Source organism: Myxocyprinus asiaticus, chromosome 25 (assembly GCF_019703515.2).
Source record: "Myxocyprinus asiaticus isolate MX2 ecotype Aquarium Trade chromosome 25, UBuf_Myxa_2, whole genome shotgun sequence".
Taxonomy (NCBI): Eukaryota; Metazoa; Chordata; class Actinopteri; order Cypriniformes; family Catostomidae; genus Myxocyprinus; species Myxocyprinus asiaticus.
In genome coordinates, this window is record NC_059368.1 from 12,996,166 (window position 1) to 13,022,225 (window position 26,060).

The window sequence follows — 26,060 nt, forward strand, 5'->3', positions numbered from 1 at the left end:
TGTGGCTGATCGGTGTGTGTGTGTGTGTATATTTATATTTATATATATATATATATATATATATATATATATATATATATATATATATATATATATATATATATATATATATATATACACACACACACACACACACACACACACACACACACACACACAGACTAGCAATATTAGGCTATTTCTGCAAATATCAATCTTTTAAGGTCCATTTGCTTGGCTTAGGGCCATTCAATCACTTTTCAAAAGTAAAGATAAACTGGATTTTAACATTGGTAACGCTTTACTTAAATTAATAAACAATGTAAAAATATTGTTCATTTTTATTTTTCATTGTTCACTGCATTAGCTAATGTAAATGTATACAACTTTACAGTAATTCTTTGAAGCCAGCCAAATTTAACATTTGTACATTTGTACATTTGTATTTTGGACTATGACCCACACACACACACACACACACACACACACACACACACACACACACACACACACACACACACACACACATATATATATATATATATATATATATATATAATTTTTAATGTATTGTCCACATAGATGTTTTGTTTGAATATAAGAATGTACTATTTTCCCTTGAAGTGGGAGCACAAATGAACTTTCTGATTGAATCATATTTTACTTTTGAAGTTTGAACATCAAACTTCATAAGGCTAAGGGTCTTCACCAAAACCAGGATGTCTCATCTGAAGCAGTCTGAGCCACCCCTACTCTACTAAATCTGCAGTCTTTTGTTGCATAAGGATAAATATAATGAGCAAAATAGCTAGCACACAAAATACAGTTTGAGAAAAAATAAATAAATAAATAAATCATTGTTTCAGCACTGCTAAAAAGTGGAAAAATGGAACACATCCAATTTGTTAAATCAATACAGTTCATATCAAAATATCAAATACATCTATTGAAACATTCAAAATGAGTTAAAGAATTTAAATACAAATATTAATAAACATATTTAACATAAAATTTATAAATATAAAAATATAAAAATATAAAAATAGTCAATAAACACAGTTTCAGTGACATTCACATCTATCATCCTAGGGTGGTATTCAGCATTCAAACACAACAGAACTTAGATGATTTCTGAAAGTCTTATTTCTGTAAGCATCTTCTGAAAGCACTCTAGGTTTTGTCATATTACAATTATTGACAATGTAACCAAAAGTTGTTGTGGAAAAGGCATGCAGGGCCCTGAGTTGTATTTGTTAGCCAAATCTCAATGGAAAATCGAAGCTATAACTATGTGTGCTAACTTCTCCGGGTGGCCTGCTGACTTAGAGAATGTACAATGCAAATGTGAGAGAGAGCTTTGAAATTTGCCTTCGCTACCCCCACTGCACTCGTCAACTTTCCAATTCTCATTCACCAACCACTTTCACTCTGGCAACAGTTTCTTCAGGGAACATGTTTATTATGACAGATACCACTGCTTTTCAAACTTGCTGATCCTCTCTTTAAAAAAATGAAGATTGTAAGGTTGGTATTGTTTTATATGTTGATTATTTTAAGTGAAACATCTTTGAATTTGAAGTATGTTGGTTAGCAGTAGTTCAGAAAATATGAGGGTGTTCATAAAATAAGGTGTTCATTTTCATCCTCATCGTGTCATTTGAAGTGTGTGGCATTTGAATTCATCAAAAAGTTTTGGACATGATTTGGACCTGTATTTCTTTTTTTTTTTTTTTTTTTACTTTAACACAATCAATAAGATTATTTTAAGATTTATGCATTTTAACTTCATAACAAAATTCCATCAAACTGAATTGGATAATCGTTAATAAAATACAATTAAAACATATATATCTCATAAGTTTTATTCATTTATGGTTTGTTAAACATTACACAATTCAATTTGATAATATTTTGCTATGAAATTGAAATGCGTAAATCATAGTAATAGTCTAAAATATTTGTGCAGAACACATGTTTTGTAATGTGAGATCTTCACCTTATGAGAGCATTACTATAAGGACATGTTCCATGTGAATATATTTTCCTGGTGATTTGAAAGGCATTATTTTAAATAGCTTTTGTGTATGTGGGTGTGTATTAAGGCTTTATGCTAGGAGTTGAAAGATTGTTGATGAGGTTGAATAAAGTGAAGATGACATTCCCTCCTTTTCTGAACAGATTTTCTGCATTTTGGCAGTTGACATGACATACGTTTGGGAAGTTAACATGTCCTGCGGTGTGACATGCTGTATAAAAAATTCTTTTATAATTAATATGCATGTAGCTGTTGTGATCTAATATTGATTCAGAGACTACAGGGAATATTTGTAGTCCACGGAAAGATTTACTGAATTACTGAAATCATTGTTACATTTTTCTTACTCTAAATTATAGTGGTAGGAATGTGTATATGACTTGTATTATAAAAACTATTAAATGGCATATGTCCCTCTTAGGATCAAGAAACTGTCTGATGCAGGCATGCTGCTTTTTGCAGCACTTTTCATTTTTAGCCAGGTAAAGTTAATTACAACAGTATACAATATTCATAACTTACATGTAGCATCCAGATCAAGTGATGGATAGTAGTTGTCTGACTGCTTCATACAACCACCATGTAAATTCATATTTCTTCTTATTTTAGCTCTCTTCTTATTGATGATAATGACATAGAATAGATTCATTGTTCACAATACGCCACTATCATTCAGCTATACGTGGTCTTTTTCTAATAAATATACTGTTTATTGACTTTTTCTGCATAGGCTATATTCTCTGTGTTTTATAATATATTCTTGGTGTATAAAATATAAGAACACCATTTTAGTAGTTACACATCATGAAAATCATTTGTTTATGACTAAAATAAACAAGCAAAACAAAAGTATTGACAATTTTCTTCTTCTGTGACCCAACAGGCCTCAAATGTGGGTAGGTATGGAGACAAAGATATCCCAGGAACACATAAAATTCACATTAATCAAATTCACAACTAAACAAATCACATTTAAAAACAATCAAACAAACAAAAAAGAAATATGGCACATAACTCTGAGAATGTTCATTGTATATATTTACAGGGTCCACAGATGTGACCTATTGGGCAGAGGTCATGATTGAGGGCAATAAGACCTTAAATGTTGCTGCCAATCTTCCTGGAATCATCGGAATTGTTTTGGATTCAGGGGTGACCATTACAAATGCTGAAATAGCCGCAGGTGAGTTATATCTACCATGGTAAACTAATATATATTATTTCAAAGTTTATCTATATGGAAAATATTCAGAAGCTATGTTCATTAAAAAAAATTAACATTTAAATCCACTTTTCCACTTCAAATTTTTCACAAACAACAAATACAAGTGCTAAATACAATACAGACCAGTCTGCAAGATTACTGTACATTTCAAAACAGTATAAACATGCTTTAAAATCATTTTTGATCATGTATCATTGTGTAGAGTGTGAGATAATTGGCACCAATTCAACATGCTGGTGCGGAACAGACTATGTTTGGAGCAACCTTGTGTGTGACTCTGTCAATAAATGCTGCAATGTGGACAAATGTGTGGCAAATATATCACACTACACACCTCTGTGCCTGCCCAAAGTGAATGGTATGTTGTCCATTGGAATACAAAATTAAAATGATTAAGTTGAATAATAGACATCTCTTCAAGTCAGTTAAACAGTACATTGACAACGGTACAGCTGAGGAACATTTATGATCAATTGACTGCTGTTTTTCCTCACAGTTTCACTCATTGGATTGCTCACTGGTTCCTCCTCAAATGTCACAGCCTCGGTACGTGTAAATCTCCTTCTAATGAAATTCTAAAATGCAGTATCTGTAGGCAGCCATAGCTCCCTCAAAGTAAAACAAATATTTTCAGAACTTTATCAATTTTTAATCTAATGTAGGCCTATTCTGTTTCGAGATTCAACAGGATTTTCTACAAATTCACAGCTCAGTTATTAATTCAATGACAGACCTTTTATTGCTAATTTACAAACTGTATAGAAAGATAATTCCTAACTTAAATAATAAAAAAAACGCATTTGCTCACAGTTTTGTCCAATTCCTTTTAGCTGGACAGTGCTTTCCGTGTGCTAAATGCCTTCAACTCATTGACTATCCTTAGCACAATGTGAGTAGATATTTTTCTTTTCTTTCTTGTTGAATTACTCTTTATTACTTTAATTTTACGATTTAACCAAGAGCTTAATCTTTCTCTTCTCTTTTATGTCACAAAGATACACAGGGTTAAATACGTACGCTCACAATTTCTCGGTGTCTCTGAGTTCTGTGTTTTCCACCACCAAAGTTCAAAACATTATAAGTACATTGCGGAGTAATGCAACAGTTTATTCCCTCAATGTTAAGTCACTAGGTAAAACACTGCAACCACACCAATATTTTTTGCCACTTGGTCTATCTATCAATCCATTTATCCATCATTTCACTATCACAGTAATATATTTGTGTCATTTACAGGAATGGTATACATGGAAGCACCTACAGGGAAGGTGTGTTACAATTCAAAACAACAACTGAACTGCACCAGTATAGAACAGATGGAAAAGTGTGTGTGGCAAATGGTCAGAGGGGACGAAACACCTCTGATTCTGGGACCGGGGAGTGAAGTAATGCTTTCAGACACTTGTACAGAAACAACAACAGTCACACTTCTAAAGACAAATGGATTTTGGTCAGGTGAGTACAATAAAATTATAATTACACTTATACATGGCTTACGGTGCATTCAAGGTATACACTTTATCAGTTCATGCGTTCATGGGGTCTTGGCCGCCATGCTCTACCAAATGCTATTGCATTCACTTTATTGGTACTTTTTGTACTCTTGATTCATCAGTCCTAATTTTTCTTGATATTCCAGGAACATATATGTGCCTTTTTGTCAGTGGGAACATAGCTCACATGGCCTTGGCACCTATTCAAATCGCACTTTTGCCAGAGGTGATTAATGTGACAAGCACTCCACAGACTGCCGACTGCACTGAGGCAACAAGTACCAAAGTTACCGTTTCATGTTCCATAGAAAACAGCACTGAAACCTACACAGCTCAATTAAAAGTTGGAACTACAGAAAATATCGCACCAACTAGAGATGGTAAGAGTTATAAATAACACATTATTTTATAGCATCACATAACCACATAAGGCAAACTTGTTAATAATCATTAGTTTACTGCAGATGGACACTGAACATGTGAATACTTCAAATCACAAAGCTTAGTCTACACAGCTTAACAGATATGCTTGCTTTGCTTTTTGTATAAAGCAATTTAACAAGGTGGTGAAGCAGTGATGTACTAGATTCAAGTAAAATTATTTTAGGTGCACATGTGGTCTAAATGTACTTTGACACTTAAGTCACACTTTAAAAATGTAGGAATGTCATTGCATAAGAAAACGAAGTATTAAGTGAAGCAGCATTTAATAAGTGGAATAATTTTCAAAAAATACGTTTGTTGGGTTTTAAATTGTATAGATAGATAGATAGATAGATAGATAGATATACTGTATATAGATATATTATTTTAGATTTACAATAAATATATTGTAGGCTATTTTTTTAAATTAAAGCAACACTCTGTAAGATTTTTTTGTTAGAAATGAAGAAAATGTCATTAATGAGCAAGTACACCAACTCTCCATCTTCCAAACCATGTATTTGCCTTACCGCGATTCACTATAAGGTAAACCTGTAATAATGATTTATATTTTAGAGCTGTCGGGGTGGATTTGGCGGGAAATTGCATACTTCCGTCAGTCATCCGTGCGTGTTTACGTCACATTCGTAAATAAAGAAAAGAAGGTCCAGCTAGCTACTACAGCGCGTGTATATGTGCGACGATAGGCTTAGTGGTAGTTTGAAGCTGACAGCTTGTAGCCACAACACATGAGCAACAATGATCATAGATCATTCAAAAAGTGGAGTGGTGGTGGTGTAGTGGACTAAAGCACTGAACTGGTAAGTGGAACTGGTAAGTAGAAGGTTGTTGGTTCAATCCCCACAGCCACCACCATTGTGTCCTTGAGCAAGGCACTTAACTCCAGGTTGCTCCAGGTGGATTGTCCCTGTAATCAGTGCACTGTAAGTCGCTTTGGATAAAAGCGTCAGCCAAATGCATAAATGTAAATGTAAAAAGGCAGCTCTCTGGGGAATCACCTGTTTTCAAAATTCAAGAAACCTTGAACCAAGAAGAGTCTGTAAGCAAAAAGGGGGAAGCATTTGGGGGCCTGGGTAGCTCAGTGGTAAAATACGCTGGCTTCCACCCCTGGAGTTTGCTAGTTCCCTAGTTCAAATCCCAGGGGTGCTGAGTGACTCCAGCCAGGTCTCCTAAAGAACCAAATTGGCCTGGTTGCTAGGGAGGGTAGAGTCACATGGGGTAAACTCCTCGTGGTCGCTATAATGTGGTTTGTTCTCAGTGAGGCACGTGGTGAGTTGATAGGCGTGAAGCCTCCACACGTGCTATGTCTCCGTGGCAATGTGCTCAACAAGCCAAGTGATAAGAAGGGCATGTTGACAGTCTCAGACACAGAGGCAACTGGGATTTGTCCTCTGCCACCCAGACTGAGGCGAATCACAACGTGACCACAAGGACTTAAAAGCACATTGGGAATTGGGCATTCCAAATTGGGAGAAAAAGGGGAAACCCCCACCTCCCCCCAAAAAAGGGGGAAAGCGACAGAGCCCATAATAAAACACAAAACAACATCAGCTTGGCTTTTTCATAGGTGGCGACAACTCCGAGAAAGGATTTAAAACCGACCCAGAGATGGAGTTTTTCTTGCTCGACAGGTAAGATATTTTATTGGACCGATAAAATTAAGAGACAGGTCTGGACCGTTTTATTGGACCGTCTCTTAGCGTGGTAGTTCATTAGATAGCGTTAGCCTCTCAAATGGGCCATTTTATTATGGATTGTGGTACTGCAGTGCTTTCAATTTCATTTTCGAGGAAGGACAATGGGACAATTTTTTTACTTTATGCTGGTAACAATGCCAATCTTTAAACCAGTTACTACTTTAGTCTATTTGCCTGCTAGCTAAGTTATCATTTCCACCGTTTGCACCATTTCCACTGTTTGACTTAATCTGATATGACTATCAATCATTATGTATAATGTTATCATTGCCTAACTTTTGTAACACTATTTATTTAAAACAATTGTTTTCAACAAGTCAAAACAACAGTAGAAGATGTGCTACTTACCTACTGTTAAGACATATTTTTCAGATATCCGTCTTTTTCTTCCTTTCATTATTCTTATTATTTTATTTTATTTTATTTTTTTTAGGGTAGAGGGCAAGTTTTGTTGTTGTTAGTGACATTCGCTTTTGATAAGTTGATCACCTGTAGCCATGGTTACACCGGTGGTATTCAAACCATCAGATTCATCCACGCAGAAGAGCAGAGCCAAAGCTCAACTGACATAATTACCAAAACAGTGTGCCTCCGCAAGTAATTCTATGCTTCAACCACTAGAGCGCCAAAAGTTACATAGCGCAGCTTTAAGACAAAAAAGTATTTTTGATACTCTCTGGTTGTCAAACTTTATGGAACATGTGCATTGTTAATGTGATGGACTAAATTTTTTTTTACAGAGAGCAATGGAGCAATCAAGTTTACTGCAGATTTCACTGTTAACTGTCTGGCAGAAGGCAAACCGCGTTCAATTGACGGTGGTTGTACTATATCGAACAGTTTGAATCAGCAGCGAAATCGCACAATAAGAATACCGATAATATATCGTAAGTATTGAAAACTAAGGTACAGAATAACTCTCATTTTGCACTGAATAACAGCATGCTTGTAAATGTATGTGATTCTACAACATCCATATTTTCGTGACACAATAAATTAAAATAAATGAAAAAATAAATAAATAAATTTCTTTGTTTTTTTTGTTTTTTTTGCAGCCAGTGACCTGTTTTGTGCAGAGGAAACAGTTGCTGGTAAAAAATGGCCGAAAACAAAAAATAATGAAACAGCAGTTATAGACTGTGTTGAACCAGGCAGACAGGGAACATTAAAACGCAAATGCCTTGGAAGCAAATGGGGGGAAGAAGTTTCTCTGTGTGTCAAAGCAATCCTGAATATAGTGAGCTTGCAAGCAAAGGTATGCAAATTGTGAAGTATTCATATATTTAATTTATGAATACAATAGTGAATATAGAAGAGTGAAATTCTTCTAAAGTGAATTGTGTGACACTGACTGACACTGAAATTGCAAAACAAAACTTGTTTTCAAAACAGCTAAGGCGAGTTCGGAATGGCATACTACTCTTACTATTTCTGCCATATCTGTCTATGGCAGAAATAGTAAGAGTAGTATGGCAGTATGCCATACCGAATTCGGCCCTAGTCCCACAGATAGTCCCGACCAGTGCCGGTCCTCCTTATAGGCAAAGTAAGCACATTTCTTAGGGCCCCCGAGCCGCCAGGGGGCCCCCACACTGTCAAAGACATAATAAGTAGTGTTGTGAACATACTGACAGGGGCCCCCAAATTCTCAAATTTTTGCTTAGGGCCCCCAAAAGGCTAGGACCAGCACTGGTCCCACCCCCAACTCACACTATTGGTTGAGTCAGTGACTGCACCGAAAGGTTAGGCAGCTACCTTTCTGGATTATCAGTTAATGGCTTAGCATTTTTTTTTTCTTCTCCCATTTTCTCCCCAATTTGGAATGCACAATTCCCAATGTGCTCTACGTCCTTGTGGTGGCGTAGTGACTCACCTGAATCCGGGTGGTGGTGGGCGAATCTCAATTGCCTCTGCGTCTGAGACCGTCAATCCGCGCATCTTATCACGTGGCTTGTTGAGCGCGTTACTGCAGAGACGTAGCGCGTGTGGAAGCCCACGCTATTCTCCACGGCATCCACGCACAACTCACCACGCGGCCCACCGAAAGCGAGAACCACACATTATAGCGACCACGAGGAGGTTACCCCATGTGACTCTAGCCTCCCTAGCAATCGGGCCAATTTGGTTGCTTAGGAGACCTGGTTGGAGTCACTCAGCACGCCCTGGATTCGAACTTGCGACTCCAGGGGTGGTAGTCAGTGTCAGTACTCGCTGAGCTACCCAGGCCCACATGGCTTAGCGTTTTTGAATGAATGGAACTCAGAAACTTGTCTCACATAAAAGTGCCTTATTTTCATCCTATCTCCACATACAGTCTCCTAAGGCAGCATTTTCCAGCTTTTGGATGCAGCCAATGTTGCTGTGTCTCATGAGATGGGTCGCTCTGTACATATTAATTGTCTGTACATATTAAGCTGGGATAGGAGAAAGTGTTTTAACACCTAAAAAGTTACACACTTTACACACGTTACAAAGTGGATACAATTAGTCTAAACAGTCACATTTTTTCTCACTCCAGGATTTTGAAAAAGGACTTGGAGCAACACAAGAGGGCGCTCAATTAATCTTTCAAAGTTTGAGAAATAACACAGCATCTGAAGAGGCAGAAAACACTTTTGGTGATGTCAAGGCTGGAATTTCTGTTTTCCAAACTATGAAAAATGCATCAGTCAACATGCCACTGGGCGAGAACCTTCTGGAAGTAAGAATTTAAACTGCTTCTTAATGGCTTACAACTGAGACTGTTAAAAATGTTTATGACTATATTATGTCATAATGAAACCATGTCGTTATTTTAATGGGGAAAAGTATATATATATATATATATATATATATATATATATATATATATATATATATATATATATATATATATATATATATATATATATATATATATATAATTGTAAATAAAGGTCATTATAGAAAACGTAAGAAAATACAACATTTGAGTACCCATATCATATGTGTAGTTTATTACAGGGTCAGTTTTTCACAGTGCCACACTGCCAACTGTGTTCCTTGACATCATTATTTTTCAGCAAAAATAGACTTATTTAGTATTTTTATAGCATTAAATTATAGTATTACTCATATAATAATCATTTTAAACTAAATTAAACTGTACACGTTTATGTATTACAAAATTACGCTCCAGTGCTAAAGAAATCTACCGAAAACACCAAAAATGTAACGAAACCATGAATAATCATGACCATTATTGGAACAACACCAACAAATATAATGATTTTGCTTTTTTAGCCTCTAATTATGTAATAATTTGTCAGCAACCATATCACCCTGTAGCTCAAGACCGGTTCCCCACTAAAGCTATGCAGGGTTGAAGCTAAGCAGGGTTGAGCCTGGTCAGTACCTGGATGGGAGACCTCTTGGGGAAAGTAAAGTTGCTGCTGGAAGTGGTGTTAGAGACTCCAGCAGGGAGTGCTCACCCTGCGGTCTGCGTGGGTCCTAATGCCCCAGTATAGTGACGGTGACACTGTACTGTAAATAGGCACAGTCCTTCGGATGAGACGTTAAACCGAGGTCCTGACTCTCTGTGGTCATTAAAAATCCCAGGACACTTCTTGAAAAGAGTAGGGGGTGTAACCCTGGTGTCCTGGTCAAATTCCCCCTGTTGGCCCTCATCAATTATGGCTTCCTAATAATCCCCATCCATTAATTGGCTTTATCACTCTACTCTCTCAGCTCCACCAATAGCTGGTGTGTAGAGAGGGTACTGGTGCACTATGGCTGCCGCTGCATCATCCAGGTGGATGTTGCACACTGGTGGTGGGTGAGGAGAGTCCACTGTTCACTGTGTAGAGTGCTTTGAGTGTAGTGTCAGAAAAGTGCTATATAAATGTAACATTCATTCATTCATAATAGCATGGTATACACAAATTAGGCTCCAACATAATTATGTAATCCAAAAGGTCATATCCTTAAATGATTAAAAACTGTTATTAAAGTATTTATTAAAGTAAATCTGTTCTCTTGAAGGATTTCCTCGAATCGGCCAGCAGTATGCTGAACATAACCTGGGACGTAGGAGACGAAGAGGAAAGCAGTACACTGGCCTCGCAATATCTGTCATCTGTAGAAGGGCTCGTCAAAAGCATCAGAATAAATGCCAGTGAAGGTTACAATGCTTCCAACATTCAGTTCCAGGTCTGCCGAAGCAGCCCATCCTGCAACAATACTGTCTTTGGTGTGGATGTGGAGCTGAACGCCACAGCAGACATGGTGAAAACAGTAGGGTTACAGAGCTTGGCCAACCGCCTACCCAAACAGGGCTACGAAAACGCATTGTTTCCTAGCGTAGTTGTGTCTGCCACTGTTGAGAACAATACTTCTCCAGATGTAAACATCAAACTGGCTTTTCCGAATGAAGAGGCGGGCGCCAAAATGCTTTGCGTGTTCTGGAACGTCACAGAGCAGAGATGGTCAGACGAAGGCTGTGAGTTTGTTCAAGGCCCTGGAAACACTCCCTACTGTGCGTGCAATCATCTCACCTCCTTCTCCATGCTGATGTCCAAGCATTCCGTTAGCATGCCTTTCCTGAATCAGATCACTTACATCGGTCTGGGAATCTCCATCTGTTCCCTAATCATTTACATCATCATCGAGTGCTTGGTCTGGAGTGCCGTTGTCAAATCCAGCCTCTCCCACTTTCGGCACACCGCTCTCCTCAACATTGCGTTGTGTCTGCTGCTGGCTGACTGCAGCTTCTTAGCTTCCTCCTTCCCATCTATCCTAAATGACACCTTGTGCCTGGTTCTGGTGGTGGCCAAGCATTACTTCTTCCTGGCTATGTTTTTCTGGATGCTGTGTCTGAGCGTCATGCTGGTCCACCAGCTCATTTTTGTTTTCAGCCATATTGGGAAAAAGGTCTACATGATCCTGGGGTTCACCATCGGCTATGTGTGTCCAACACTGACTGTAGCAATTACATATGTGTACTACGACAAAGCGGCTGACGTACCCTACTACAGCACTAAGACATGCTGGCTTACGTACAAGTCAGCAATGGTAGGATCCATCCATGCGTTTCTCATACCTGTTGGGACAATTGTGCTGGTGAACATGTTTGCCATGGTGATGGTCATTGTAACAGTCTTAAAGCCATCTGGGGCAGAGACCAACAAAAAGGGGGACAAAGAAGCAGCAAAGAGTGTTATCAAAGTGATTATCTTCCTCACGCCTATTTTTGGTGGAACTTGGATTCTGGGACTCTTCGTTTTTCTGATGGATGACTTTACACAGTTTACTACTTATTTGGTCCATTACTTGTTCACCATACTCAACTCCCTTCAGGTATTCTACTTTCTCTCCACACAAATAGAAACATTTAAAAAATGTTATAAAATTATTTATTCATTTATGCCTTCTGTTCCAGGGATTCTTCATCTTGTTGACGGGATGTTTCGCAGAAAAGAGGGTATGTTAGTATTGTTATTGAGATTACGACTATCCAGTTTGGTTAAGTCCACAGAACACTAAGATGTTTCTTTTCTCTATAGGTCCGAGATGAAATATTAAGGATAGTTATGTTTGGGGTAAGTGGAAATTCATTTCTTTCTTTCAGGCCACAACTGTTTTTACAGCAAAATTGTGACAACATTGTTTCCAAATACTACATTCATTTGAAAATTATAATTTTATATTTTTTGTGCTCAGAAATCAGGTAAAGGTCAAGGCACGACAACGACTGTCACAAATAAATGATCCATACAAGTCAATGCACATAAGGTAAATGTTTGAGCACGGCTTAATTACCTTGTTTTATTTATGACCAGGAAATCTTAATTCACCCCAAAAAATTAAAATTCTGTCATCATTTTCTAACCCTGAAGTTGTTCCAAACCTGAATGACTTTCTTTCTTATGTGGAACACAAAAGATGTTAGGCAGTATATTAATCTCAGTCACCATTCACTTCCATTGCATCTTTTTTCAGTACAAAGAGAGTGAGTGGTGACTGAGGCTGTCATTCTGCCAGATCATCTCCTTTTGTAATCCACGGAAGGAAGAATGTCAGGTTTGGGTGAACCGTCTATAAGGAACACAATCTTTAATTTATTTTCTATTTCCAATCTGTATTGTAGAAGGAGCATATAAAACAATAAAGGACACGGATCCACCATTGAAACCATAGCAGCAGCTACAAAAATAGGAGAGGGAGCTGTTTGGTGAAGACTTCAACATCTTTGGAAGAAAGTCCAAAGGTTATTTATTTTTACTTACTGTTTAAGAGTAGGAACAAACAGTACAAAACAGATACAAAAAACATCCGATCACAATCCAAGTGGCCTTATTCACAGTAGATGTTGTTTGTGTTTTTTTAAAAGAACAATGTAAGAGCTGCTGTATATAATTAGCAATAATCCGTAGTTTTCTACTCCTTGTCTTTGTCTTTTATTTAAAACAGTTCTGTATGTCTGATAAGGATCATCTATCTCTCTTAAATACAATGTTATATTTGTGCTGTTTTAATATCATATTAATGGTTACCTACTTTGGCTGTAATAACAATGTACAATTAGTTTTAGCTAAGCTTCTATTTTGCAAAGCCTATGAAACTGTGGCATGAACTGTTTTTGTAAGTCAATAATGGTTTCACTGTAAAAAAAAAATACACACCTGTAACAAAATATCTGAACCAAAATTTATGTAGCATGTCTAAGCACTCAGATTGATAGTTAGGATTTTTAAATTGCAAGGCAGCTTGACAAATTTTTATTTTATTTGTTTATTTATTTATTAATTTTTGTAAAAATTTATTTTATTCTTTCTCTTGTTAAATCTATTTCCTTGTTTCTTGTAAAGGCATATGAAAAAAAGAGAGATTATGTTGTTAATAAATGAAAATTTTAGTTTGAATAAAGATAAATCATGGACACTATTGTTAGATGATTCATCAATAAAATGCTTTGCTTATCATAAATCTTTTTCAGATAAGTCCAATTTGATAAGAGAAAATTTCTAAATTGTTCAACGTAATGCTGCAACTCTTATGTTCATAATGACTATACATATGAAATAATTTCATTTTCAGTCCTAGCATTATTGAGCATTATTACTGCTTTCTGTAGATCACTGCAATAATGGCAATGGTAAGAGCTACAGTGCCTGCAGCACCACCAATCATAATACCAAGAATTCCACCATCAATTTGTTGGTTCTCACAGGTATCACCTGTGTACATAATGGCCTGTCCAGAGGCACACCTGCAAACAACATATATCTGTCACCATCTAAGCCACAGTTGCAATTTTGAGCAAGATAGCGATATTTACTCATTTAACAAACAGTGATTCGAGCAGAGATGGTTATCAGGTTTAGGTGTACTAACCTGCATGTTGCCTTCCCCTGGTTTATGACACAAGCGCCTCCATTGCGACAAGGGTTGGGCTGACATGGGTCGCTGATGGCACGTGGCTTCCGATTTTTTGAGCTGTCAAAGCTTTCTTCTGCAGGCTTGAGGTAGCTCGAGAGTTTGGACTTGAATGGAACTTCTGATTTCACAAGATGTGTCAAATCTGGCAGCAAAAGAAGAACTCACTCTTAACAAATATAAATATATATATATATATATATATATATATATATATATATATATATATTCTTCAGTAGCAATAAATATTCCTATTGTGGTTATGTGTGGAACAATGCTGATTTACATTTATCATAAACATTGTTGAATATGTTTTATCACACACAAAAAATAATCTAACTTGAGGCCTTGAAACAAACTGTCCAGTGTGAGAATTTAAAGGAACATTCCAGGTTCAATACAAGTTAAGCTCAATCAACAATATTTGTGGCATAATGTTGATTACCACGAAAACTAATTTCTACTCATCCCTCCTTTTCTTAAAAAAAAAAAAAAAAAAAAGAAGCAAAAATCAATGTTACAGTGAGGCACTTACAATGAAGGGTTTAAAGTAAGAAATGTGAAGCATCTTGTATTTTCATCTTGTGGCTATACTTTTGAAACAGTATTTTAACGTTTACGGATTGGCCTCATTCACTTACATTGTACATGCCTCATTGTAACCCAGATTTGTGCTTTTTTATTTAAGTCTAAATAAGTTTTTGTCATTATCAACATTATGCCAAACATGCTTTCAATTGAGCTTAACTTGTATTGAACCTGGAATATTTCTTTAATTTATAATGGGATTCCAAGGGCATTTTACATTTGTGAAGGAATATTATCGCAAACAATATGAAAACACAGTCCATTTATGTCAAATACTTCAAATTAATTAATTAATTGAAATTAATTCTCAGTCTGAACAATTATGGCTGCTACCTATAAAATCAAATACAGAAGTAACTGTTCATAATGCACAAGATATAACACAATAAATGCTCTGTTTTGGAATTGTTGGGTGTGGTTTTTTTTTTTTGTTGTTGTTTCTTTTAAGTTCACTGTTTTTACGAGCTGATTTTAGTTTTTCGTATTCTTATTACTTACACATTACAGATTTATTTAAGTACTGGTAACTACAGTTATTGCAGAGGCACTAAACCCACAACTTTATAGGACTAGAATATTAAGTAATAGTAAATGTTAGATAACATAAACAGAGGAATTCTTTCACATGCCTCAAGCCCTGGTTAATTTCAGACTCTGGTACTGTCATAAAAATAAAAAAAAGGAAGCCTAAGTCAATGCCTGACATTCAGACAACTTTCTTCACTCAGTCAGATTTTCACCATCAAAATTAACAGTGATGATTAGGTCATCATTCTTGAGGAAGTCCCTCCTGCGGAGCTGATCATGCGAGATGAAGGTGCCCCAGCCGAACTCTGGACCTCTGAAGCAACCGCAACTTTCATCCCATTATTCAGATGCAGATGGTTTACTCCACTGTGTGTCGCCATCTAAGTGAGTCAATCATTATGTGTATAGGGAAAACATATTCTAAATTATGCAAACACAAGTGTGTGGAAAACAGAATAAATATTCTTGCATATTCTTTTCAATGAATTACAGTTCTTTAACAGATTTAATTTAATTTAATTTATAATTATATTTAATTTGTACTGATTATAAAACACATCAAGGAAAGAAGGATGGAAGGTAGGAATAAATGAAGGAAGAGAAAAAAGAAGGGGGAAGAAAGAAAGAAAGAAAGAAAGAAAGAAAGGAAGAAAGAAAGAAAATACTGGCTAAATCAAAATACTGCACATACTGAATCCATTACAAATGTAATGCCTGAAATATAGACTCACCAGTGGTGAAGCTTCTGCTGTTAGACATTTGAAGTGTTGTGTCTGGGTTTTGATCCACAGCCGTGACCGTGACTTGTCGATTGATTGCAGGCCATTCTAATACTGCATCATTCTCACCACTGAAGAGGTGAAAGGTGACCCCTACAAACTCTTCAGATGAGTTTATCCTGCCATTTGGATAAATGTTAATTCCATAAGCATAACCTTCAGAGTTGTAAAAACGACCACTCCGAACACTATCACCATGAGGGGTATTATTCAAGAGGTTGGTAAAGTTCTGGATCCTCCAGACAGCATTTGGGCACGATGTCTCAGTCAGAGTGATGTCATCTATAAATATCCCTCCTGATGTTTTGTTGGACCCCACAACTCCCTGGAAGAAGTATCGGAACTTCTCCTCAGCATTTAGAGAGACATGTGCAATCTTCCATGACTCATCACCATCCCCTTAAAATCAAAGAGATTGAGTTAATCATTTACGCATGGTATTCAAATTGTGTTATACAACAGTTAGATCCAATCTTTTCATCTGATTAGACAAGCAGTGTTCCATTCATATAAAAGCAATGGAATGCTTCAATGTTTGTATTACTCTGCTTGTCTGTGTTTGCGGCTGTCAGTATGTGTCTTGTTCGGCGACACGCAACGGTTGATTCTGTTTTGGCTTCTTTTGAATCTATTTTCGTTGACAGAGCAAAGATCAACAAAATAGCTGGCTCAAGGGTGTAGATTTGGCTTGAACAAACTTTTTGCTCAGCGTGAAGCATTTACTTGTTTCCATTAATCATGGTATAAATATTGGGGGGGGGGGGGGTTACCCTAAACATCAGAGCAAGACTAAAGTTTGCCAGAGAACACCTAGACAAAAACCAAGACTTCTGGAACAATGTGCTTTGGACAGATGAATCCAAAGTTAAATTGTTTGGGCACAGTAACAGAAGACAGGTGTGGCACAAACCAAAGACAGCATTTGAGCACAAGAACCTCATACCAGCTGTGAAGCATGGGGGTGGAATTGTCATGGTTTGGGCCTGCTTTGCTGCAGCAGGGCCTGGCCAGCTCAGTATCATAGAATCCACTATGAATTCTTCATTGTATCAGAGGGTGCTTGAGGAAAATGTTAAACCATCTGTCTGAAAATAGAAGCCGAAGCGGATGTGGACTATGAAACATGACAATGACCCAAAACATTCCAGTAAATCCACCAAGGAATGGCTCAAAAGAAAGAAATGGAGAGTTCTGGAATGGCCAAGTCAAAGCCCGGATCTTAATCCTATTGAGATGCTGAGGGGTGATTTGAAATGGGCTGTGCATGCAAGAAACCCCTCAAACATCACACAGCTGATAAAATTCTGCATGGAGGAGTGGGAAAAACTTTCTCCCAGTCAATGTCAGAGACTGGTAGACAGTTATAGGAAACGTCTTATTGAGGTTATTTCCGCCAAAGGGGGCAATACCAGCTATTAGGGCATAGGGTGTCCTAACTTTTTCCTCAGTAGGAATTGGCATCTTTGTAAATGTTTTGTTAAATAAATGATATCATGGTTAAAATGTCATTGTTTTTGGTTCAATTACATCACCTTTATCTATAGATATTGTTTGATATGTCCATATTTCTTAAAAAAGAACTAAATATTTCATGGGGTGTCCTAATTTTTTTACATGACTGTATGCCCCTGAGCTGGCTATATTGTGTCTAAAATATAAGTTGTACAATGTTAACTGCTTGTTTATAGAACTGTTATATGAAAGCTATGTATGGACAAGCAGCATTTCAAGAGTGCTAATTTTTAGTATAACAGCATTGTCTACAGCGTTTCACTGTTTGAATCACTCGCTTGTCTGTGTTTGCATCTTTCCAGATCAGAGTATGTGTGCGGTGCAGAGTGGAAACAAAGCTGGAGCAGGAAGTTGTAAGTGGAAAACCCAGAGTGAAATTGGAGCAGCGTGATTACAGAATGCTTTGAGCAGGGAGTTTCGCTCCTCTCACTGGCTAAATTGTGTCTAAAATGTAAGTTACTCAATATTAACGTCTTGTTTATAAAACTGTTGGATAATAGCAATATCACACTTTTCCAGTCAGCATGTCTGTCATTACCTGTGATATCAGCTGTACATTATATTCGGTACAACATCTTTCCTGCTTTTGTGATATTGCTTAAATAATCCTAGCACTGGTATCTGTAATATTTTTTATCATATAAATCAATATTTAATGTTGAAATAATTGCAATTTTTTTAAGGCATGCATTTTAATCTTGTTATTCATTATAACTGCACAATGAGGATATTAATAGCATAATTTTTTGTTACAGCATCATTTTCTGTAAAGCTGCTTTGAAATGATGTGTTATGAAAAGCACCATACAAATAAATATGACTTTACTTGACAATCCTGAAATAAGAAAGCATGCAGAAAAATCAGGACATAACTGACCTCTGATAGTGTGAACTTTCCTGACTTTGCGAACAGTGCCAGTGCCATCATCCATCCTAACCCAAATGACCAGCTGGTCTCCAGGCCCTCCATTCATCCTGTAGAAGAACTCAAGGCATTGCTGGTTCCTCTTGGGGTAAAGAATCCGTGACTCCAGCAAAGCACTGTGACCCTCAGGTTTGTTAGCTGTGTCAAATTTCATGTAATAGCCTGCATCTGTTAACATAAAAACATTGTTAATGGAAAATGCTAATTTGGTGCAATGGGACCTGGTTAAATGTACTTTGATATTAGTGGCTAATCTCCTAAATGTCAGAAATAAACTTGATGTTTGCCCCACTGGAATTAATTTTCAGAGACATTTTTAACCTCTATGAGGGTGTATATTTTTGTGTCATTTATTTTTATGTCAAATAATAAAAATAAATAAACAAACAAACAGAAGAACTCAATGTGGTGCCTTTTTGGCCCCGCCCTTATTACAGTTTATATTTATAAACTTACAGTGATGATTTCTTTCTGTTAACATAAATATATTGACATTTAAAAATGACATACATTTGCCCTAAATATTTCCATAACAGGGTGGACTGTTATTCTTGTCCACATATGACTAACATCACAAAATAAAGAAAAACATATAATAAAAACAGAAGAGTTACACACTTCAAATAACTATTTTTGCTGAATGGCTTGTTTTCATAACATATGTAGCCAAGTGGAGAAATTTCATTTAATTTAACTCGTCAAAAATTGGTCGTGGCCCTTTTAAGAACCAGAGTTTTGTGACACCTGAGTTTTGCAACACCTGCTTTCCGGCACTCACTCGTGTTAGAAACGAAAGAACATACATTGTGCAAGAGAGCTCCTGGTTTTGTTCATCAGTTGATAATTCTTTGGGTGAATAAAAAATTCTACACAAACTGTTGTTAAATTGCATTAAATATGTGTTCACAAGAGTCGTATGTTAAAATGTAGTATTCGTTATGGATTATTTTTGAAGGATGCATATGGATTGCATGTGTGGAGTTTGAACATGTTTTTGCATACATGTGAGGACTGGGTATGTAAATGTAGTATTAATCATATCTTATTTAATGATTTATAGCCCAGAGTGTTTTCCAATTTAGTATAATACATGTTAGATGTGAAAACATGTGTAATGAGAATTCTAGTATTTTAAACTGTTGTACATATCCTTAAAGCCTGGTTAAAAATGCATAAAATGATTTGAGTGATTTAAGCATGTGTTAAATGCATACAATGCTTTTAGAGATTTAAGCAAGTAATTAAATATATAAAATACTGTGAGTGTTTAAGCATGTTTAAGCATGTATTAAGGTGATATATGTTGAAGCATGTGGGTAGGCTAATGCCCTATTTGTATTTTCTTTTGACATTAGCCTCTACCATATTTCGTTGAACCATATTTCATTTCCATATTTTATTTTTGTATTTCGTTGTACCATATTACATTTTTTGTATTTCATTTCCATTTTTTTCATCTTTACCATTTTTCATTCTACTGTGTTTCATTTTGTTGAAATTTATAATTATACTTTTTAAAAAATACAATATGGCCCCATCGACTGCTGTTTATTTTTTGTTTTTTAAAACAGCCGTCAGAATAAAACCCCCCCAAAAAAATTTTGTATCCTGTGTCGATTATTTTCAACCCACCGGCTACACATATATCTTCAAATAAATCTCACACTAGCATGGCATAACGGGAGTGACAAATAAATCAATGGACACACAAAAAACCTCCACTATCAGTGCTAAAATGACACATTTACCACAAATGAATAAGGTTTTAACATGCTATTGAGAGAATAAACACTTAATTGTATGGGGGGGGGGGGGGGTTATTTAATAACAAATATATACTGTATGACAAACATATAAATAACATCTTATATAAAATGTGTTAAAATTTATTGTTTAGCACTTCAGTGACATTAATGTAACAAATTAAAATGATTTAAATTATTTGTAATTGTAATAAAAATGTGACTTTTAGGCCCACAGCATTGTGTTATTTTAACATTGCATAAAGTATTTATTCTTTTTAACAAGCCTATTAAAATTTTAATCGCTTGAACATTATAAATACACTTTTTAGCCTATTTTTAAATTAACGCATTTCAATTTCATAACAAAATTTGATGGAATTTTGTTATGAAATTGAAATGCATAAATCTTTAAATTATTTTTTGAGTGTACCATAACCTAGAAGTCACCAAACAGTAGGAATGACGCATATATGACAAATAAGATGCTAAAAGTTATTTTTCCCTTACCTCTGCATTGTCCTCCAAGAGTGTGGTCCTTTACATCTGAAGAACTCAAAGTGTAGACCCAGTCATCATTGTCCTCATCATACTGAATCATTCCGCATATGTTGATCTGCTCAAAGGCACACTGGTCCAGGAGAGTGTGGGTTGCAGCTAAAACACATCAATATGACAGCTCTGCAAATATAGAATGTTTGCAAACAGGGGCTTCGCTAGGGCAAAACATTCAAGCCCAGAATGATTAGCCACAAATGTTTTTTTGTTCAGAAGTGCCCAGGTGTTGAGTCTAACTTAAGCTAGAGTTAGCCTATTAAGTAAATGTAAGTAAGACTCTATTTCATAAAGATTGTCACTTGCAGAACTAGCGATGCATGATTCACAAATGAATCAGTCTTTTGTGTCAGTTCTTTTCAATGAATTATTTAAATGGATTGATATAATGCTTGCGATTAATTCTAAATCACTCTGATGGCTCAATCATTGCAGTGGTGACTCACACTGTAAAACAGTAACAGGAGACTGTAGAATACAGAAGAAGAAGGTCTTCAGTAAGTTAAACACCTGCATGTGCAGCCTGTAAATGACTCTGTACTGCAGGTAAAGACATTTTCCAAAAAAAAGTATCAAAACACTAACAGAGCACGAATGCATAAAATACCATGTCATGTTTCGGCCTCAGCCCCTGATGTTTTCCAGTCCTAGAGAAACCTGTTTGTTAACTTTTTATTTGACTCAAAAAAAAATAACAATGTATAACAATGCAGAAATTTGTGTGTTATTGTTTGTAAGACGGCAATTGTTATTGCAATTTAAATTATTAATGTCTCAATGTAATCATGAAATTCATCACTTACCACAGTCATACATGCGATTAAGTCTTTCCAGATCAAGAGCACTGAAGTCTAAGCGCTGTCCTATTACTTTATTGAAGGCAGGGATGCTGGTGGTTATGGTGGGAATATTAGGGTCTTTGTTGAAAGAAAGAGGTCTGTAGTGCATGATGGATTCATAATCATAGGGGGTGTTCAAATCTGTTATAAAATCATCCTCATACTTATTGAAGTTGTGCTCCTTTCCTGCAGAAAATATGTGGATGACAAAAGAAATTTGGCCCATTTAGCTGTATCTGTTTATACAATGCACCATCCCTTCTTTAAATTAACCTTTTGCATCATTTTTGTATCGTTTTGTATCAAGTTCCTTGCGACTTTTAATCATTTTTATTCTATGGAATCTTTTGAATCTAATTCATTTTATTTTGCATGTACTGTGAACAACAAAACTATAAAAAGATGGATGTATATGACTGTTAAATATAAAAGACATAAATAACCTGGAACTATTTGGTCCCACCAGATTTTAACATAATCATCTCTGTCTGAACGAGACTGCTCATGGTAGAAACCCAGTGCATGGAGAAGTTCATGCTCTACGATGGCCTTGGTGTCACATCTATCTCCTATGGAGACATTCTGCCCTGTCTTTAAATCTCCCACAAAAGACCAACATCTGTAACAATAAAAAAACAAAACAAACATATTATATTAGAATATACAAGAAAAAGTATCTGCAAATAAAATCTGACATAGATTTGTCTCACGGGTTGAATTGAACATTTTCACATGCAATCGATTTTTACATTACTTACCCATCCAGCTTGGTAAAAGATATATAGGTGCTCTCTCCTTCATAGGGCTTAAAGTCCACACAAGACTTAAGACGATACATTTCTAATGCTTGAAGGATCACTCCTTTTGCATTAAGATCTAAAAAAGTAAAAGATTAAGACTGAATATTCTCATTCTGGAAATCAGTTTGTTTATAATTGCAAGAGTTGAAACACATAAACATAATAATCTCACCCAAACTATCTGTGAGTATATATGGAATGGGAAACTTCCATCTTTTTGTTTCATCCAATATTGCATTTCTTTGTGGCTATGAAATAAGAATTCATTTTAGAAATAACGAAAAAAGCAATAAAGATTTGGACAATGGACTGATTGTTTTAAAAAGAAAGATTATTAAAAAGTAAACTTACATCTCCAGCAATGTCTCCCTCAAACAAATTTCTTTGGGATTCTGAAATTGTTTGAAAAGCTAAATTCAAATACTTTATACTTACATCTTGTTATCTTGTTATAACTATATATATATATATATATATATATATATATATATACACACACACACACACACACACACACACACACACACACACAATGATTTTAATGACATATTACAAATGCATTGTGAAAATAATTTTCATGCTTGGCCTCTGTTTGTTAAACAAAAAAAAATGTACTGACCTAAATTTATTTCAAGAATGTCCACCCGTAATTCACCTGCATCTGCATCCCCACCTAACATTTAACCAAGCATAAATGCCTGTAAGACACTGCCTGAATATTAAAGTTATTTAACATAAAAATGAACGTGATTATTAAAATATATGTAAATAAATAATAAAAATATATGTAAATGTATAAATGTAAATCATGCTATACCATATTCTGTTGGAAGAGCTTGTGCCTGCAAGGTAAATTAAACAAATTAATACATTTTCATAAGGTGTGCTTGCTGTGTGGCCTTAGATTTAGTTCAAAACTATCAAAATTAATAATAAAGTTTGAAATACCTTGATGATGAGAAGTACTGCCAGAGGTATGATTCTCCACAAGGATCCCATGTTAACTCCAGGACAGGAGAACAGGGTTTGGTTCACTTGCGCAAACATACCAATAAAGCTAGAGTTTGAGTAGAACTTTGATCTGAAAACCAGTGTCAATTACCAGGAGCACTAACACACGTGGATGGGACAGTTACTTAGTGGCCTTCAAGTTGTGTGTTTTCTGTTGCTTCCATACTGCCTGTATCAGCACTTCCAAACTCTTTATCTCCCTTTTCTTTTTTCCAAAGGTTTATGACAACAATATCAGAGGTTAAATCTGTCAAAATGGTAGGCGTTACACTGCGACAAAACAGAAAGGCAATTCTCTATGACTATGATGAGCAACAAAGAAAAATGCTCACTTGAAGAGGAGCATAACACCAGACTTGTTATTAAATTTGAGTATCACTTATTATAGTCCATTATGCTTGAAATATTGGCTTATTTTGAAAATTCTAAGAATATAATAAAGCTAATACACATTTAAAAAATATATATTTTAGCCAATTTTTAAGTTCCTTATCTGTCACTCACTCGACGTTGTGTCGATGTAGTGACACTAGGGGTCACACTTGGGAGCCCCAAACACCTCTGATCTTTGAGAAAAGGCCAATGAAATTTGGCGAGTATAATTTGCATGCCACTCCCCCGGACATATTTACATTTACATTTACATTTATTCATTTGGCAGATGCTTTTATCCAGACGGCTTTTTATACATATGGGTATAAAAGGAGCTGGCGTGCAACCGCACATTCAGATTTTCTCTTCGGAGCCGGGCATTGTTGATGTATTCCACTGCCAATCCATTCGCCTCTGTAAGAAAGCAAACTGTCTCACGTGGCTGTTGGATTCTACGGTGCATCACAGCGATTTCTCCCCTCTCGCATAGATAAGTGCGGAGAACGCCCCTGGGCGCTTCGGCAGCACGCATTGAGCGCTAAAAGAGCATATATTTTCTCTAAAAGAGTATATATCCTCTAAAAGAGTGGGCACTGACGGAAAGCATCTTTTTAAAGATGCCTTTCCGGTTATGTGCAGTTCCTGGTTGCGGTCGTTATCTCTCCCCTTCTGATGGTCACGATCGCTGCCAGACAGCGTTCATGGATGGTTCATGCCCGCACTGCGAGAGCATGACCATGGCCACGTTGTGATCACTGCTTTCCTTCCTCAGAAGGAAAGCCACTCCAGCTGCTCCCCGCCGCAACGGTTAGCGCTGGGGGCGATTTGGGGACTTTAATGGAAGTAACTCTGCCGGTTGAATCCCCACAGACCTCCCATTCCCCAGCACGCTCGTGTGCCCCGGTTGAGTTCCGGGATGAGTCAGGTAGCCCGCCTCAGAGCGGGTTCGACCTCTCATTTGGCACTCAGGGAGAGGATGAGATCGACGGCGGGGTGGCCAGGGGCTACACGGACGTTACCAATGTAGAGCAGGCGATTGCGGTGCACTTGTGCCCGCAGAGTGCCGCCACCTGGCTCCCATCCAAGGCCTGTAAGACTACGTCGTCTCTGATGGCAAAGGCTTACAGTGCCACAGGGTGGGCCACCTCCACTCTGCATGCCATGGCCCTCCTGCAGGTCCACCAGGCCAAGGCATTGAAAGAGCTGCACGTGGTCCTGACCCGGGAGTAATGCAGGAGCTGCGCTTGGTGACCGACCTCACCCTACGGCCGATGAAGGTCACAGCGCGGGCTCTCAGGCAGGCGATGTCCACGTTGGTGGTCCAGGAGTGCCACCTTTGGCTCAACCTGGTCGAGATGAGGGAGGCCGACAAGGTTCGCTTCCTTGACGCCCCCATTTCCAAGGCTGGCCTTTTCGGCGACACCGAAGACTTCGCACAGCAGTTTTCGACGGTAAAGCAGCAGATGGAGGCCATCCAGCACATCTTGCCCCAGCGTGGTTCAAGATCGTGCACCCCATCTGCCCGTCGCCATGTCGACCTTCCTGCGGCGGCAACATCGGCTCCACCGCAGCCTGAGCCAGCGGCTCGGCCCAGGCGTAGAGCTCCCCGCAGGAAGTTTATGCACCCCGTCTCACGGCCCGCGACCAAGAACCCTAGGAAGGCTTCTAAGCACCCCTGAGATGGGCGACCCAGAGGTGAGGAGACTCACGCCACATTTGGAGGTGGTAGACAGACCACTCCATCTGCCAGTGGAGGGCCAGAGGTAGAATCCTTGGTTCCCTTTTCGGCTGGCTTTTTCGGCAACATCGAAGACTTCACACAGCAGTTTTCGAAGGTAAAGCAGCAGACGGAGGCCATCCAGCACATCTTGCCCCGCCATGGTTCAAGATCGCGCACCCCGTCTGCCCGTCGCTGCGGTGACCTTCCTGTGGCGGCAACATCGGCTCCACCGCAGCCTGTGCCAGCGGCTCGGCCCCGGCATAGAGCTCCCCGCAGGAAGTTGACGCCCCGTCTCACGGCCCGTGACCAAGAACCCTAGGAAGGCTTCTAAGCACCCCTGAGATGGGTGACCCAGAGGTGAGGAGACTCGTGCCACATTTGGAGGTGGTAGACAGACCACTCCATTCCCCGGTGGAGGGCCGGA

At 37.5% G+C, this 26,060-nt stretch overlaps 1 protein-coding gene and 1 pseudogene across 1 annotated transcript; one reads left to right on the top strand and one right to left on the bottom strand.

Annotated features, from left to right (window-relative positions):
• The first annotated feature begins 1,310 nt into the window (after nt 1–1,310).
• LOC127415714 (adhesion G-protein coupled receptor F3-like) lies at nt 1,311–13,791 on the top strand. The gene is made up of 18 exons (XM_051654549.1): nt 1,311–1,503; nt 2,436–2,496; nt 2,898–2,910; nt 3,060–3,197; nt 3,442–3,597; nt 3,736–3,785; nt 4,070–4,128; nt 4,235–4,371; nt 4,476–4,694; nt 4,879–5,112; nt 7,614–7,760; nt 7,929–8,128; nt 9,392–9,574; nt 10,873–12,186; nt 12,269–12,310; nt 12,393–12,428; nt 12,550–12,621; nt 12,977–13,791. The coding sequence occupies exons 1-17, from the start codon at nt 1,490–1,492 to the stop codon at nt 12,595–12,597; spliced, it is 3,051 nt and encodes a 1,016-aa protein (XP_051510509.1). The 5' UTR covers nt 1,311–1,489; the 3' UTR covers nt 12,598–12,621; nt 12,977–13,791.
• A 156-nt stretch (nt 13,792–13,947) lies between these two features.
• On the bottom strand, nt 13,948–25,796 carry LOC127415604 (meprin A subunit alpha-like; annotated as a pseudogene).
• Between the last annotated feature and the right edge of the window lie 264 nt (nt 25,797–26,060).

What these genes read in the sequence shown, in the direction of transcription:
- LOC127415714 (XM_051654549.1), top strand. An exon ending in GTGCCTGCCCAAAGTGAATG is followed by an intron (nt 3,598 to 3,735) that starts GTATGTTGTCCA and finishes TTTTCCTCACAG; the next exon opens with TTTCACTCATTGGATTGCTC. An exon ending in CCATACTCAACTCCCTTCAG is followed by an intron (nt 12,187 to 12,268) that starts GTATTCTACTTT and finishes CTTCTGTTCCAG; the next exon opens with GGATTCTTCATCTTGTTGAC.